This window comes from Aricia agestis, chromosome 14 (assembly GCF_905147365.1).
Source record: "Aricia agestis chromosome 14, ilAriAges1.1, whole genome shotgun sequence".
Taxonomy (NCBI): Eukaryota; Metazoa; Arthropoda; class Insecta; order Lepidoptera; family Lycaenidae; genus Aricia; species Aricia agestis.
In genome coordinates this window covers 13,141,002-13,156,709 of record NC_056419.1, presented here as the reverse complement: position 1 = coordinate 13,156,709, position 15,708 = coordinate 13,141,002, and the positions used below count along the sequence as shown (strand labels likewise).

At 33.7% G+C, this 15,708-nt stretch overlaps 1 protein-coding gene across 1 annotated transcript; it reads left to right on the top strand.

The window, feature by feature from the left end:
* The first annotated feature begins 1,683 nt into the window (after positions 1 to 1,683).
* Positions 1,684 to 14,016, top strand: LOC121733819 (phosphoglycolate phosphatase 1A, chloroplastic-like). Its single transcript, XM_042124193.1, has 6 exons — positions 1,684 to 1,907; positions 5,109 to 5,266; positions 6,344 to 6,478; positions 7,830 to 8,037; positions 8,879 to 9,023; positions 13,365 to 14,016. The coding sequence occupies exons 1-6, from the start codon at positions 1,820 to 1,822 to the stop codon at positions 13,528 to 13,530; spliced, it is 900 nt and encodes a 299-aa protein (XP_041980127.1). The 5' UTR covers positions 1,684 to 1,819; the 3' UTR covers positions 13,531 to 14,016.
* The last annotated feature ends 1,692 nt before the right edge of the window (positions 14,017 to 15,708 follow it).

Here is a 15,708-nt window from a genome sequence, read left to right as displayed (position 1 = left end):
AACCGGACGTCAACAAAGTGGTTTGATGAACGCCACATGTGACATGTGATACTCACAATAAAGTGCACGAGGTCGGGAAATAGAACTAATCTAGGGTTGAGAGTTGACAGATCATAATATACCTATTTGATATTATTTATTTATTTATTTAATATACGTAATTTTAGTTTTAAGGTGAAAATGTACAACATCATGTACATTTTCACTTTAAAACTAAAATTACGTCTTATGCACATAACAACAACGGTGTATATAGCATTTCCATAAAAAAGTGTTTTACATTTAACTTAAAATTACTTACTTAAAAATATAATCTATTAATATTTTGATATTTTTATAATTATCATGATAAACATCGAGATCTGCAATTTCACTATTTATTTTGTTACATTCGTTCAGAATTTTCGACATTGGACATTATATTTCTTATAAAAGCTGAAGACACTACATATTATGGACAACTATCAAAATATGCACCATCGAGAAAATTGATTTCTAGGCAGTTGACAGACCAACGTCTTCATTTGGTCGGATCGTGTCAATTTAATGTTAATAATAATGTTCCCTATTATATTAACATAATATTATGAAAATTTTGCTATTAAAACGTTAAAAAAATATAAAAGAAGGGCCACTGCAAGGTTAATATTTTATAAAATATTTATAGTTATAGTATAATATATTGTATAATATTAAAATTACAAATTTCCGCTTCGATAACTTTATTTCATGTGCAATGTGCATGTGCCCGGAGCGCCAGAAGGTGGCAAATACTTAAATTATTATTTTTGTAACTCATAGTAACATAGTTTTTATATCCTTTGTAATAAAATATGGGTTATAATCGCCTGAAAAAAACATATTCTTTTTTATTTAAAAAAAGCCCAAAAGTCAAATATTTACAGAAATAAAATAGTGGCAACCCTACGAAAGTATTTAATCGCAAGATAAAATGTTTAAGAGAAGCCCGGAGTGCGTCGTAAGGAACCACAAGTATTCTCTCTCTGTATGAGTTTCCCGTACTAACTTCCGCTTCGTTAACAGTTTTTTATGGGCGAAGAGTGAAGACTTAACAAAAATGCATAGGTACTGTGTTAACTAGCGACTTGCCTTAATCGTCCTAGTACTGTAGCTAATATAAATTTAGTTCTTTCATTTAACATGGAAAAGCTTAGATTCTCGGAAAAAGACATTGAACTGGTTTAGCGTGAAAAAATGTAGGATTTCCGCATTATTAACGAAATTCTACTGACCTTTTCTGGCACATTTTTCTTAAATTAATCTCAACCATAAACGAGAATAGAATATAAATATTATAGCATACAGTAGCATAACCAAGCAGTATTATTGAAATCACAATTGTACATTTGTACAAGCACGTGTTTTTGGCAATGAACTCTAAGTTATCCGAAATCACGCTTATGCGTGCGTGCGATTGATTCTATTAGATAATTTCATTACTGTTAACTGTATAATTATAATCGCGTATGTATGTCAGTTACGTCACGATTGCGCAATCGATAACGTGTCGTCCGTGGCAATGGAAACACGTGGGCTACACTCAACCGATCGCCGCGAGCGCAGTCTTCCAACATACTAGGTTATGGTCGAACGCGTGCGTTAAATAAAAAAAAACATGAAATAAAATCTATATAAATGAATATTAATTTTAAAATTCTTAAAATAAAATAAATAAATAAATTTTGTTGAGTTGAGTCTCGACATATTCGTGCAAGTCAGAAGTTTTAGGAAGTGATACGAAGTTCACCGGGTCATCTAGTAAAATATAAAAATAAATAAAGTGTCAAATAGTGTCAAAATGGAACCAGTGGATGTTCTGAGTCTGGATGCTGCTGCTTTGAAGGATTTTCTGAACTCCTTCGATCATGTCTTTTCTGATTGCGATGGTATGTACTGTTTTTGTTGTTGTGTCTTCCTCTTCTTCTTTTTGGTTATTTCTTTCTTAAATATGGATGTGACATGAGTGAGACTGGATCCAATGAAAAATCAAGATTATAGTTATTTTAGTCTCATTCAATGATATTCTATGTTACTAACGTAACTAGATTGGAAGTTTACGGTAGCAACGCGTTGCCACTTCGAAGATGCCTGCAGGCATATCTCACATACATAATGACATAACGAATATATGACTTGACATTGTCTTTTGAACAAAAAAGTGGTTACGCATTTCTGAGAATCTTTTGTAAGACATTGCTACTCTAGTATTTTAGAAACTCATTGGTCTCATCATATAATAATGTATACCCCCTACTAATGAAAACCATACTGTGTAGGTATACAGTAGGTATACACTATACAGGTATGTAGGTATACCTAGGTATACGCTATAGTTATGCAGGTTTAGTCTGTCAATTAATGTATAATAACGTACAGTCTATCAGACAAAGGCAAAAGAAGAGTTAGGGCCTGTTTCACCACTTCCTGATAAGTGTCGGATAGGTTATCCACATATCTGACTGATACTCCATGCTCTATCTGTCAAATAAGTGTCAGATCAGAAGAGGAAGTGGTGAAACAGGCTCTTAGACTAAGGGCCTGCGTTCACCGCTTCTTGATAAGTGCCGAATAGGCTATCCACTACTTAACTTGACAGTTGGATGTATGGAGAATCTGTCAAAAAAGTTGTGAATAGCCTATTTGCCACTTTATCAGGAAGTGGTGAAACAGGCCCTGAAGATCATATAAGTATCATAATTTATTCGTATTAAAAAATGATAATATAGCATTATCGATACTCGTCATATTGCTAAAAACAGAATGTTATTTTGATGAAAGATTTTAATATTTTTTCCGACAACATTATACGGTCACAGATATAGATATAGGTCAAGAGATCTGAATAAAATTGCCATGAAGCTATTATTTAAAACAAATACTATTTAATACAGTTTATACTATAAATAGAAAGCTCTATGTCTGTTACCTCGTCACGATAAAACCGCTAAACCGATTTAGATTTCGGAGATACTCCCTGGAAAGGGCGTAGGTTAGTTTTTATCACGAAAAATATACGGCTGACTAATGGAAAGTTGCAAATAAGATAATCAAATCCAGGTAAATGGAATAATGTGAACGGGCACTGAAATACAGCGCTGGACAAAAATAAAAAAAAAAAACATAAACAATGTTTTTTTTTTCCTATGCTAAGCAAAAGTAGCGTATAATATAACTTCTATAATATTATTTCACTCCCATTAAAACCACATTATAATTGGTTGTAGTAGGTAATTAAATACTATTACTATCTACGTAATTAATGTTTGTTTGTTTAACGTTTTATTATTCGTCAGTCATTTTCATGATTCATGAAGGAAAACACACAGGAAAAATTGAAATAAACTTGGTACTACGAGTCAGACTATAGGCTTTTGTCTTTAAGTTTGTAGTGAATTAACTGTGCGTGTGACAAAATGAGCATTTTACCTTGTCCACATTTATATCAAGTAGTCGTATCTGTATCAGGCGTATCGTATCGAGTATATTATGTATCCTAAGGGTCAATTTACAAGTCGAACGAATGCGCACGGATTCATAGAAAACAAGCAATGGAACAGCAAAAAAAATACAAAGGGCGTATGCGACAAAATGGTTTTAGTCGCGTAATTTAAAAACCATAAATACATTTTATATATTATGCTATGGGCTAATTACAGTGTATGCTTGAACCAATCTATGTACAAATTTTGGAAGCTTAAATCACTCTGCTCTGTTGGCAAAATAGGAATCCCTTTTTTACAGAGTTCTTTTTGATTGATTATTCTGTGTTATAAAAGTTGACCAATCATGTTATGCTATGGGTAATTCAAAGACAAAGACATGATGAATACTGACAATGAACTTTACTTTCTTAGCTTTAGTCAGTGCTGAGAAAAATCGATATCGCTACAGCCAAATTATCAAGCGTAAAGAGATAACAGACAGACCGATAAACAGACACACTTTCGCATATTTTATATGTTAGTTTATATATTTTTTTATATACTGACTTTCATGCAAGTTAGCAAATAGTTTATGAAACGCACATTTTTCGGCAAAAAACTATTCATTACCGGGAATTTTCATATCAAATTGCATCAAAATCGGAGGAGAAAGAAAACATACAGAATATGCTTTGTATCGCATCGTTTCCTTTTGGTGTGATCAGACCCTTAGTATTTTCAGGTCTTATTTCACAAACAAACTGTATAACTTGGTATTCATGGCGTAGGAAATAACCCATGGCCTGGCATTGACAAAATAGATCGGGCCTTGAAATTCATGGCTATTCTATTTTCAGAATTGAAATCGTGGTCCTACCTAATCTTATCAATGTTATAATATAAATATTATGAGTGTTTGGTTATATTATGTAAATTTCAGGCAAATATTCGTTCACCTAAACAAATTATAACTTTTATCTCAAAAGAAGGTTTTTCGTAGCATACTAAAAACCAGTTTTTTATAAATGATAGTTATGGCTAATTCAATACTAGATGTTGCCCCTTTTCGTATAAACTCGCGAGAACCGTACATTTTTCCGCAACAAGAACTATCGAATGACTTTTCCGTTTCTTAAAATATCTTCAGTGGTTTTGTCGTGTATGTCAGAAACACTATCGCATATTTTGACATCAATATTGTAATAAACTCGGTTACTGATTCTACATACAGTATCTAAATTCTATTCAATAACTTACGCCCGCAACTTCTTTTCGCCAAAATTCGTTTATCGCGCGGGAACCGTACAGTCTTCCGGAATAAAATGTATCCTACGTCCTTTCCCATGACACAAAATATACCCATACCAAATTCCAGCAAAATCGGTTAAGCGGTTTGGGCGTGAAGAGGTAACGACTAACACTCTTTCGCATTTATACTAGCTATTTGACCGAGCTTTGCTCGGTATTCGATAAAACACGAATAAAATGACATTTTCTAAAAATGATTCCTAGCTAGATCGATTGATAAATCGAAATTTAGTATATAGGGGGTTTCGGGGGCTATCGCCCCTACTAAATTTCATGAAAATCGTTGGAGCCGATTCCGAGATTCCAATTATACAAGAATTGCTCGTTTAAAGATATAAGATAAGTATGGATTTCCAGGTGTGATTTGGGAGAAAGCCCCTCTGCCGGGTTCCGGGGAATTCTTCAAGCTGATGACGAGACTTGGCAAAACTGTCAACTTCGTGTCAAACAACAGTATCCGAACGAGAGAGAACTACGAGAGGATGTTCGCAGCGGCCGGCATTGAAAATGGTTTTGTGAGTGTCGTGTTTTCCTCATAGATTACTTCTTCTTATTTTTTTAAAATGGCCCTGTAGTGAGTTGCCAATGTCAAAGTGGTTGATGTGATCCTCTTAAGCTTTGTCCACAGTATGCGCTTTCGTCTTCAATTTTCGTCTTTCATTCAACTTTCGTTTTGGCGCGTTCAATAATTGAATGCGTCAACGAACGCAACGCCAACTGTCATTTTTATTAACAAAGCGAAAGTTTTGGATACGGTCAGAGGGCATGCTTCGCGGGCATGCCGCACGTTCGCCATTAGCTTTGTCCACACTGTGCCTTTTGCTGTTCGTCAAGGGCATGCGTTATAGCGCAGTCAACAGCGAACGTGAGGCATGCCCGCGACGCATGCCCTCTGACCGTATCCAAAACTTTCGCTTTTAAATCCAAAACTTCAAAAATGACAATATTGGCGTTGCGTTCCTAGTTGCCAATATGAAAGTTGATGACGAAAATTGAAGATGAAAGTGCACAGTGTGGACATAGATATTGACTGCGCTATAACGCATGCCCTTGACGAACAGAAAAAGGCACAATGTAGACAAAGTTATAGAGTAATTTGTGTAGGTACCTACACACATTTTTATTGTTGAGTTATGAATGCAGTCTTGTTCTGAATGATCTTTAGAACATGAACACAAATACTTAACAGCGTCCAATTAAGAGACAACTATTTTATCTTGTCTGTCTGTACCTATCTAGCTTTTATTATCAGAACAGACTGACTGAATTTGAATTAATTGAGACGGAAGTGTAAACATTAAATTGATTAATATCGACACAATATAATATGCAAAAGAATTTCTTGATTGCTTATGTAACGTGACATTTCAATCGGTAGCATTATAACCGACTACCTATTATAAATCCCAGTACCAATTTAGGGATTTGGAATAAGACTGAAGTATCATTATAATTTTGTTATTATCATCACATGATCTTAGTAGCGGGAATAATTATTATACCTTTATGAATTATATTCGTAGCGGCATGAACAGCTTTTATTCGACCTTGCATGACTAGATATTCAACTAAGTACTCGTTTTGATTTCAAGGAAAGGCTGACTATCCCGTCAACAGCGATCGCCGAATATCTCAAGTCACACAACTTCAACAAAAAGGTGTACTGTGTTTCGTGCCCTGAAACTGTGAGGGTTCTAGAGGCAAACGGGTTCCAGTGTGAAACAGGAGTAAGTGGATAATTTGTTTGTAATATTTTTTCTGATTGTTTGTTTCTAAATACTGATTGTTTGTTTCTAAATTGTGATTGTTTTTTTTTTTTTTCTTTATTTTAAGTCGCTTTTTAACAGCTAAGGTCATTAGCGACTACAGTAATGTTTACATTTATATACTTTCATACATATTTAAATTTTTAACAAAATTAATCGTCTGTATGTATCCTTTGTCACTTAAACAATCTTTCATAATATTAGGTAAATTACAAGCTATTTTAATATCATCGTAATCATGACATTCTTCTAACAGATGTTGTACAGTTAGATCCATTCTGCATCTACATTTTGGTCTACCAGTTTTTTTCATTAAGTATACATGAGTCATATTTGTGTGACCAATTCGCAGTCTAGTAATGACAGTTTGATCCCTTCGAGTATGAAATAATGATGGAGCTTTGTCAAAAACTGAGTTTCTTATTCTGTATAATTTACTACTAGAATTTTTATCCTTCCAAACAGTATCCCATAGTATTCTAATTTTTTGTTTTATGTGTCTTTTAACATCTAATGCATTAGAATTAATAGAAAAATCTACCAAATTTAAATTTGTAGCACTTTTTGCTGCCATATCAGCCTTCTCATTACCTTCAATACCCTGATGACTTGGGATCCAAAATATTTCAAATTTAAAGTTATTTTCAATTAAATGTAAAATTGTTTCTCTCATGCATAGTATGAGTGGATCGATATTATTAATGTTAAGCAGTGCCTGCAGGCACGATTTAGAATCAGAGAATATAATAAATTTATCTAAATTACTCCCACTTTTTATTATTTCAAGAGCTTTACAGATAGCAATAGCTTCACAACTGAAAATTGAATTATAATCTGATAATTTATAACAGTAATTACTATCGAGAGTAACGATGTTTGATTGTTTGTTTCTTAATTCTAAATAAATTAAATAATTAAGGGGTGCCTCCCATATAACAAACACAATTTTCAGGCTATTTTTGCTCTATCGTGGTACGGAACCTTTCGTGCGCGAATCAAACTCTCGGCACGTGGCCGATTTTATTTATTGTGCAGTTCTTAACTTTAAATTATCTACCCTGTGTAACGCTAGAGGTAATGATCGCAATTTGAATAATAATAAACAGTTTACACGCTTCAGTACTGAACAAAGTGTAGAATAGTTTGCTATTTCCGGAGCATTATGTCAAAAGGTCTAAAATTGCATATAGTAAAATTATAAAGCATATATCCAATATAAAATTAATATTTTCCATAGCATCGTTCACGTAGACAAATACATAAACAGAAAAAATTTACAGCGTTAATAGACTAATTGATATCTTACTTCCAGCCCCAAATCGGTCCAGATTTCTACGTGGAGTACTCCCAATACCTCGCTGATGATGAGGAAGTTGGTGCGGTGGTGTTCGACAGTGATTTTCAAGTTAACCTGCCCAAGATGTACAAGGCAATTACATATCTACAAAGGCCTGGTGTGCTGTACCTTAACGGGGCTACCGACAGATACGTTCCTTTGATACCTGGCCGGCTATCTTTAGGTAATTACTGGGTGTGAGAATGTGGAAAATTACCCGGATTTTGAACTCTATTGCTGAGGAATAAGGTGGAATTCTGATGCTCAGGGTATGTCATAAAGTGCTACAGATAGGTGCGAGGGTGATTTCTCTTTGTGCGGAATATCTGATGTACTGGCAATAAGAATATCTAAACACAAGAATCGTCCATGGCAGACTTAGTGACCAAGCTTAGTATGACCGCAGTAGAAATGACAAAGAAACACTGACAAATTTAGGAGAAAAATCACATATTACCGTACAAAGACTTTCTACAATGGTCATGTTAAGGCCATGGCTAACTTGCCCCAAATTTTTTGAGATAGCACCATAACTTTGATTTTGGCTTTGCGTCAAAATAAGATACATACAATTCTCGTGTCGTGTTGTTTTTACCACACTCCTCCGAAACGGTTGAACCGGTTGTTTAGCAATTTTGGCTGCTTATTGTTTCGGATCTAAACGGCTAATATCTTTTTAAAACCAATTAAACGTTGTATCTTATCAAACAGGACACAGTCATCTATCGAGATCAACTGTTATTATTTGACAACGTGTGAAATAATAACAGTGATCTCAAGTATAATCCCACACCGTATTATATTATGTCCGAACATCAATTACCGGATCAGCTAGCAATTAATAACAAGTCCCGTGCGAGTTTCTTACGCGGTTTTTCACGCCAGGTTAGTTCCCGAATCGCCAACCGGTGGTAGGCACCAGTAGACAGGAGTAACGACGTTCTGAAAGTACTCGTATTTAATTCAAATCTATTCAGAAATAAATCAATTTTTATTTTATTTATTTTTTTATTTTGCTTCCACAGGTATAGGTATCTTCGGGGATATAGTCAGTCAAGAGGCCAAGCGTGAGCCGGTGCTGCTGGGCAAACCTGGCAAAGCCTTTGGAGAGTTCGCCATGAAGAGAGCTGGGGTCACTGATGCCAGCAGAGTGCTGTTTATAGGAGACATGTAAGGAATAAGGATGTTGGAACGAAGTTCCTTATCGCGCGTTCGGCGTAAATCTGAAGGCTAGGCAGAACGATATTTGACCTTGATTTGGCCTCGACACTTTTTTATTAGTACCTGCATGTTAGGGGCAGACTAGGGCGTTGATAGTATTACTGTGCGTCAACTAGATGGCGTGTTTTAAAATAAAACAGCGACGCGTTGTTAGTATTTCTGGGCGTCAATAGATGGCGTTTTTTAATATTTTTTTAGTGCATATTATGTATACAGGCTTTTTGAACATAACTAATAACTTCGTTCCATTCAGGTGTCCCTTGACACCTCTCAAGTTTTTTGTTACTAAATTACTTCAGACTAACATGAAGATAACTAAATTAAGTAATTAAATAAAGATTTTTCACATACCTAAGCCCTATCTATTACCTGTCATGTCAAAATCTTCATTTTATTACAGTAATAATTATTATTTATGAGTTATGACATATAACTCCTCAAGGTTACCTGTCTTTCCCTGTGTTATATATCTTTTTCAATGTGCCATATAAAAACAAGCATTCCTTGTTACATAGTTATTCGTAGTATAAATTTAATTGTAGGGTAAGGTGTAAGGTATTAGTAAAAGGTAAATAATGCCCGGAACTTGCAGGTTTGCGAATCCTTTTTAGGACCGTCAATGCTTGACAGTCTTTAACTACCAAAGTTGTATTTTAAGAAGGTAATATTTTTGAGTTTGTTTTGAAAAACGTTGCAAAAGAAAATCTCTGGATAGGGATGATGACAAGGTGAAAGATTAGCGAATTTTGTAAATAAAATAAAGATATCACGGTAATAAATAAGTGTTCCCAAAATTTCAGCTTGAGCATTTGTATTTTTTTTGCTATACGCCTTCAAAGTTGGATGTTCAAGTCGATTTTTTTTTCAATTATATTTCTTAATATTTGTATACAATTCGATAACTTATCCAATTAAAAGCAACTTTTGTTATGAAACCACTTTCATAAACGCAATATTTAATATACCTGTCGAACAAAGTTGTCTCCCGATGCGTACAAACTACGAAAGACTGACGTCATACTTTCGTAGCACGTTGTATGGAGCGTTTCGGGCAGGTCTTTTTTATGAAATATTTGAATTGTCATATCTTGGTGAATTTTTAAGCTATCAGAGTCATTCTTTCAACGATGTTTCTATTTTTGAGTGTCTTTTAATTACCGATAAGAAAAAAAAATAGTCATCATGCCCAACCGAACTCAATAATTATGTCACTAATAGAAATCCACGTTAGGTAGGCTGTATTGTAAGGTGAGAATATATTATAATTTTTTTTTGGGTTCATCAATAGGGTTAATCTAAGTTTATATGCCCCAAATATGTGCTATTTCAAAGCTAAACTGCTAAAAGTTAGTACTTAAGTAATTTTAAATTTTGCAAGCTTTATGGCCGATTTACTCACCCGTGTAAATGGGGTGGCGATTCGACTTGGACAGGCGATTCGACTGGTGACTTGCGGGGTGATTAAAATCGACCCGTTAGTCACCCGTGTAAATCGACCATTACTGCTTTTTATACACATTTTAGTAACAAAGATATTGGAGTCATACGCTAACCATCCATCTATGTAAGGTATAACAGTTGCAACGAAGTTTAGGCAGGCTTCCAAATTCCTTACATGTAAGTAACATGTGGTCTTCGGCCTGACCCTCCTGACCTACATAGCTTGGTGATAATTTGTTGAGTGCCCCAAGCTTCTGGGTCACTGGACAATTTGATAGTTCAGGAATATACAGTTCATAATTTGAGGTTTTACACTAAAACGAGGAAAAATTAGGCGTAGGCGTAGTACCACTTTTTTGACCCTTTTTTTTATGAAATAAGAGGGCAAACGAGCAAACCGGTCACCTGATTGAAAGCAACTTCCGTCGCCCTCACTCGCAGCATCAGAAGAGCTGCAGGTGCGTTTCCGGCCTTTTAAGAGGGAATAAGGTAGGGATGGGAAGGGAAGGGAATAGGATAGGGGATTGGGTGGCCGGTAAACTCACTCATTCAGCGAAACACAGCAAAGCGCTGTTTCACGCCGGTTTTCTATGAGAACGTGGTATTTCTCCGGTCGAGCCAGCCCATTCGTGCCGAAGCATGGCTCTCCCACGTTAACATTTGAAGCGCCAAAGCTTCAAATGTGAAGGGTCAAAAAAGTGGTATGATGAACCTAGATGGATTTTTCTCCCCATGGTGCCATACAAAATATATATTAATAATTCTTGTAGAATATACAAGAAATTTACTAAAAGAAATTTACTCTAATAGAGTAATAAAATAATATCAAATAGGTACTAAAATAGTTTAAAAATTAAAGTAATTGTTAACTTAAAATGTTATGTAATGTAAGAGTAGTCATAAAATAATATTAAATAGGTACTAAAGTAGTTTAAGAATAGTATATAAACAGAACGTCTCTCCCAAACCGATAAACCTTTTAGGTTTTTGTATGGGAAACTATGTCATGTTTTTCTGTAAGTTTATTGTAATGCTTTGAATAAAGGAAAAAAAAAAAAAATTTCTTGTAGGTAAGTAATAGTAAAAAATACCGTCAGAAAATTGTCTAAAGATACTGAAAGGTGGAATTAAGAAGAGCCTTTTATCTTTATTATCCTTATCACTTTATAATCATAAAATATAGTATTATAAATATATAGCAAATATTACTGTATTTACAAAAGATAATACCAAGAAGCCTATCTTTATTAATACTTGGAGAGAGACAAGAAAATTAAAATAAATGATTATATTATTTTGTATTGTTTCAAAGAAAATGTAATTGGAGGCCTTAAGGCATTTAGTTCTTTAAAAACATTTATTTTTTTAAATTAAAGTTTGAAACTAAGAATATCCATTGATACAGAAAATTAATTTGATTTTTACAATTGAAAATATAATTTAATTTACAAGTAATAAGTATATTTTCAATTTAAAGTGATCTTCAAATAACGAATATTACGTATTATAGGTCGGAGCAGAGGGCGCTACTAGTACATAGTATGTAATAATCTGGCCAAAATCCTACACGTTGCAGACGCTATATCAGAATATTGACAGAAACATTGTCTAACGTCGAACGAAACATTTTGTATACTGTCTATGCTAGTGCTGCACTCTAGCGTGAAACATGCATGTATATGTCACCGTAAGATTGTAAACACCGCGAGATTGTAATATGACGAAGTGATGGATTGTAAACAAACAGTTTTCCAATGATTTTAAATGAATTATTTCGTATTTAAAATTACTTCAATGCCAAATAGTATGAGATGTATAAACTGTTTGTTTACAATCCATCACTTCGTCATATTACAATCTCGCGGTGTTTATAATCTTACGGTGACATATACATCCTGTTCTTTATAATTATCTTTCTTCTCTACGCCATTTTTGGTGATATTTTATGTTGTCGTGTCTTCTTTACAATCACACTTATGCAATTATCTTCTTTCTTCTTTTACGCACAAATCTTAAATCCATACTTACATACTACTAATATTATATAATATATTATAATATTATAAATGTGGAAATGTGTCTGTCTGTCTGTCTATATGTTAGATATTCACGACCAAACTGCTGAACCGATTTTGACTGAAATTTGGCATGCAGGTAATTTGAGTCCCATAGGATACTTTTTATCCCGGAATAATTTACGGTTCCCGCGCGATAAGGGACGTTCTTCTTTTTTGTCGACAATGACTTGTCTTCAGCGCAAAAAAATTAATATAATATTGCTTCTAAATACTAAAGTTCTGATTTTTTATATAAAAATACAGTTGACAATGCAATATTTATAACATCCTCAAAACCAGATTTTATTTATAAATATTTTTTACAAAATTAGTGTGACATAGACAAAAATTGGGACGGAGGTGTTTTACATACAAATAAAGTGTGTATAAACCATAAAGTTAATATACCTAGCGGAATAGAGAAACAAAGGCCTAAGCAAGAGAGATGTCACTATCAGTAACACTGCGTGGTAAAAAGAGACGTGTGATACATGAAAGCAGCACTCTTTTTTTGACGTCCAGTCGGCACGTGCCACACGTTGACAATTTAATCTCATAGAGTTCATGTTCAACCATGCTTGTGTAAGTGTATACGTCCACATATTTTTCACACAGATGAAAACCAATTTTAGTTTCGTTTGACAGCTCGAGATTGTTGCTCTATTCCGCTAGGTATATTAACTTTGTGGTATAAACCACGGTATAAACGAATTTTGGCGCAACGGAGTTGTAGGAATCATCTAGTCTTGTTATAAATATTAAGAAATCCTAATTCTTATGTTTCTCTTTCCAGGATCGAGCAGGACATAGGTCTAGGTATTGCCACGGGCTTCAAGACAATGCTGGTGATGACCAGCGCCACCCACGAGAAGATGATGTCCCATCCCACAATAAGACCTAACTATTACGCTAAATGCCTAGGCAGTGTAGTTCCTGTATTTAAGAAACTATTGAAGTAACTTTAGAATGTCCTACTATCTTTATTTTAATAGTATATATTGTGATGAAGAAATGATTTTAAGACTATTCAATGGATTTTATCAATTTAATAATAGTTAAGATCTGGAATAATATAACACAGGCTATTTTTCATATCCAAAATAATTTCATGTTCCAATGCGATACTAAAAAGCTCTGAAAGTCTTTCGTGTATCGTGAATCGTGATTATAGGTTTTATATGCGGTATATTTCTATAGTTCACCATGTTAACTTCGCATGGCATTATTTGAGGTGAACTTCACCTCAAATAATGCCATGCAGTGACCTGTGTAAATCTTTATGAGTTTCAGTTTGACTTAGGATGTTTATTTATTTATTTATTTGCTATGAACAGCCAACAAAAGTTACAATCATACATAGATAATTTAAACATGGATTAAATATTGAATCACGGTTATTGCACTTTTAATTAGAGGCTATTACATCTTGCTACATTGCTGCTTGCAATAAATTTAAATAACCTAAATTCATTGAAATACAGTCATACCAATTTATGGTATAAAATATATTTTATGTACAATTTAGATTTAGGATGATATATAATTATGTTGATGTATACTTAATAATAATTAATATTATATTATTGAAATAGCCGTGTCCTTGAAAGTTGATATTACGTTCTCAGAGTTAGACATAATATGAGACGGGTGGGTAATTGTTACTTAAGTACACATTTAACTAAACTTAGACTTTAATTAAAATACTTGTGATTAGGTTTATACTTGGGACAGACTGACGGCAAACACCGTTAAGAGTCATTAAGTTTGGAAGCGATCGTGTCGATCTATCGAAAATCAGAGTGTCGACTAATCTTTTCAGAGGTTTAAATTTCATTATATTATTACAAGGTTTAAACACTTAGGTTGGGTTGCACCAGAGGCGTGGATAAAGTTAAAGTTAAGGTTAAATTAATGGTTGTAGTTAAATATGGCGTCCTTTAGCTTTAACTTTAACCTTAACTTTAACCGGAGAAATTCACAGATGTCTGTTGCATTTTTTTTATTGAAGCTACAGGTAACGAGATTGAGGGTATAAAAATTGAATTATCCGTAAAAATCGACAGGAAAAATATAACACTGTAAAACATAGTAAATTTTCAGATATACGTATGAGCGGAGGAACTTTAACCAAAGATTCGACATTTTGCACTGTAGTTAAAGTTACAGTTATAGTTAAAGTTAGTTGGTGCAACCCAACCTTACGGATTTTGTATCAATACGGTTTAAATTTCGTTTAAAAAACGAGTTATTTTGCGATAGGTCGAAAGGATTTAACAAAATGTAGAATATTAAGAGTTTAAATAAAGACGTAGATGGATTAAAAAAAACTCTCACACACACACACGCACACACACACACACACACACACACACACACACACACACACACACACACACACAAAATAAAAATATTAAAATTACATAGTAAATTAATATACTTACCTTAAGCCCTCTCTCTGTCATCTTTATAATACATCCAATTATTATGTACATTTAATTTAGTCAACCCCTACAGCACAAGACTCTTAGTTTAGGGGTTGTGCACCTTATTATTGTAACACTCTGTATTTATCTTTTGTCTTGCATCATTTCCTTATTATGTATTTACTGAGACAATAAACTATTATTATTATTATTAATTTATAACAAATCAAAATATTATTAGAGAAAACATTAGTATGGCAAGTGACGATGACGAAGGAAAATTTTTGTTCAAATTAGATAATTTGAACAAAAATTTTCCTTCGTCATCATCGAGCTAATAGTGATATTATGATATGATTTTATGACGTATATTTGGCAATCTAAGAATAATAAAAACTAAGGAAACGTAACTCCCAATTCCCAGACTTCAATCGTTTTAAATTTGGTTCCTTTTCGCACACTAAAATAAGGCAATATAGAGCCTACGAAACACTACATTCAAAATGACATATTAAAGCCGTTGACAATAATTGTCACTTATCTTATATCTTTAAACGAGCAATTCTTGTATATATATAATTGGAATCTCGGAATCGGCTCCAACGATTTTCATGAAATTTAGTTTATAGGGGCTTTCGGGGGCGATAAATCGATCTAGCTAGGAATCATTTTCAGAAAATGTCTTTTTATTCGTGTTTTATCGATAATCGATAA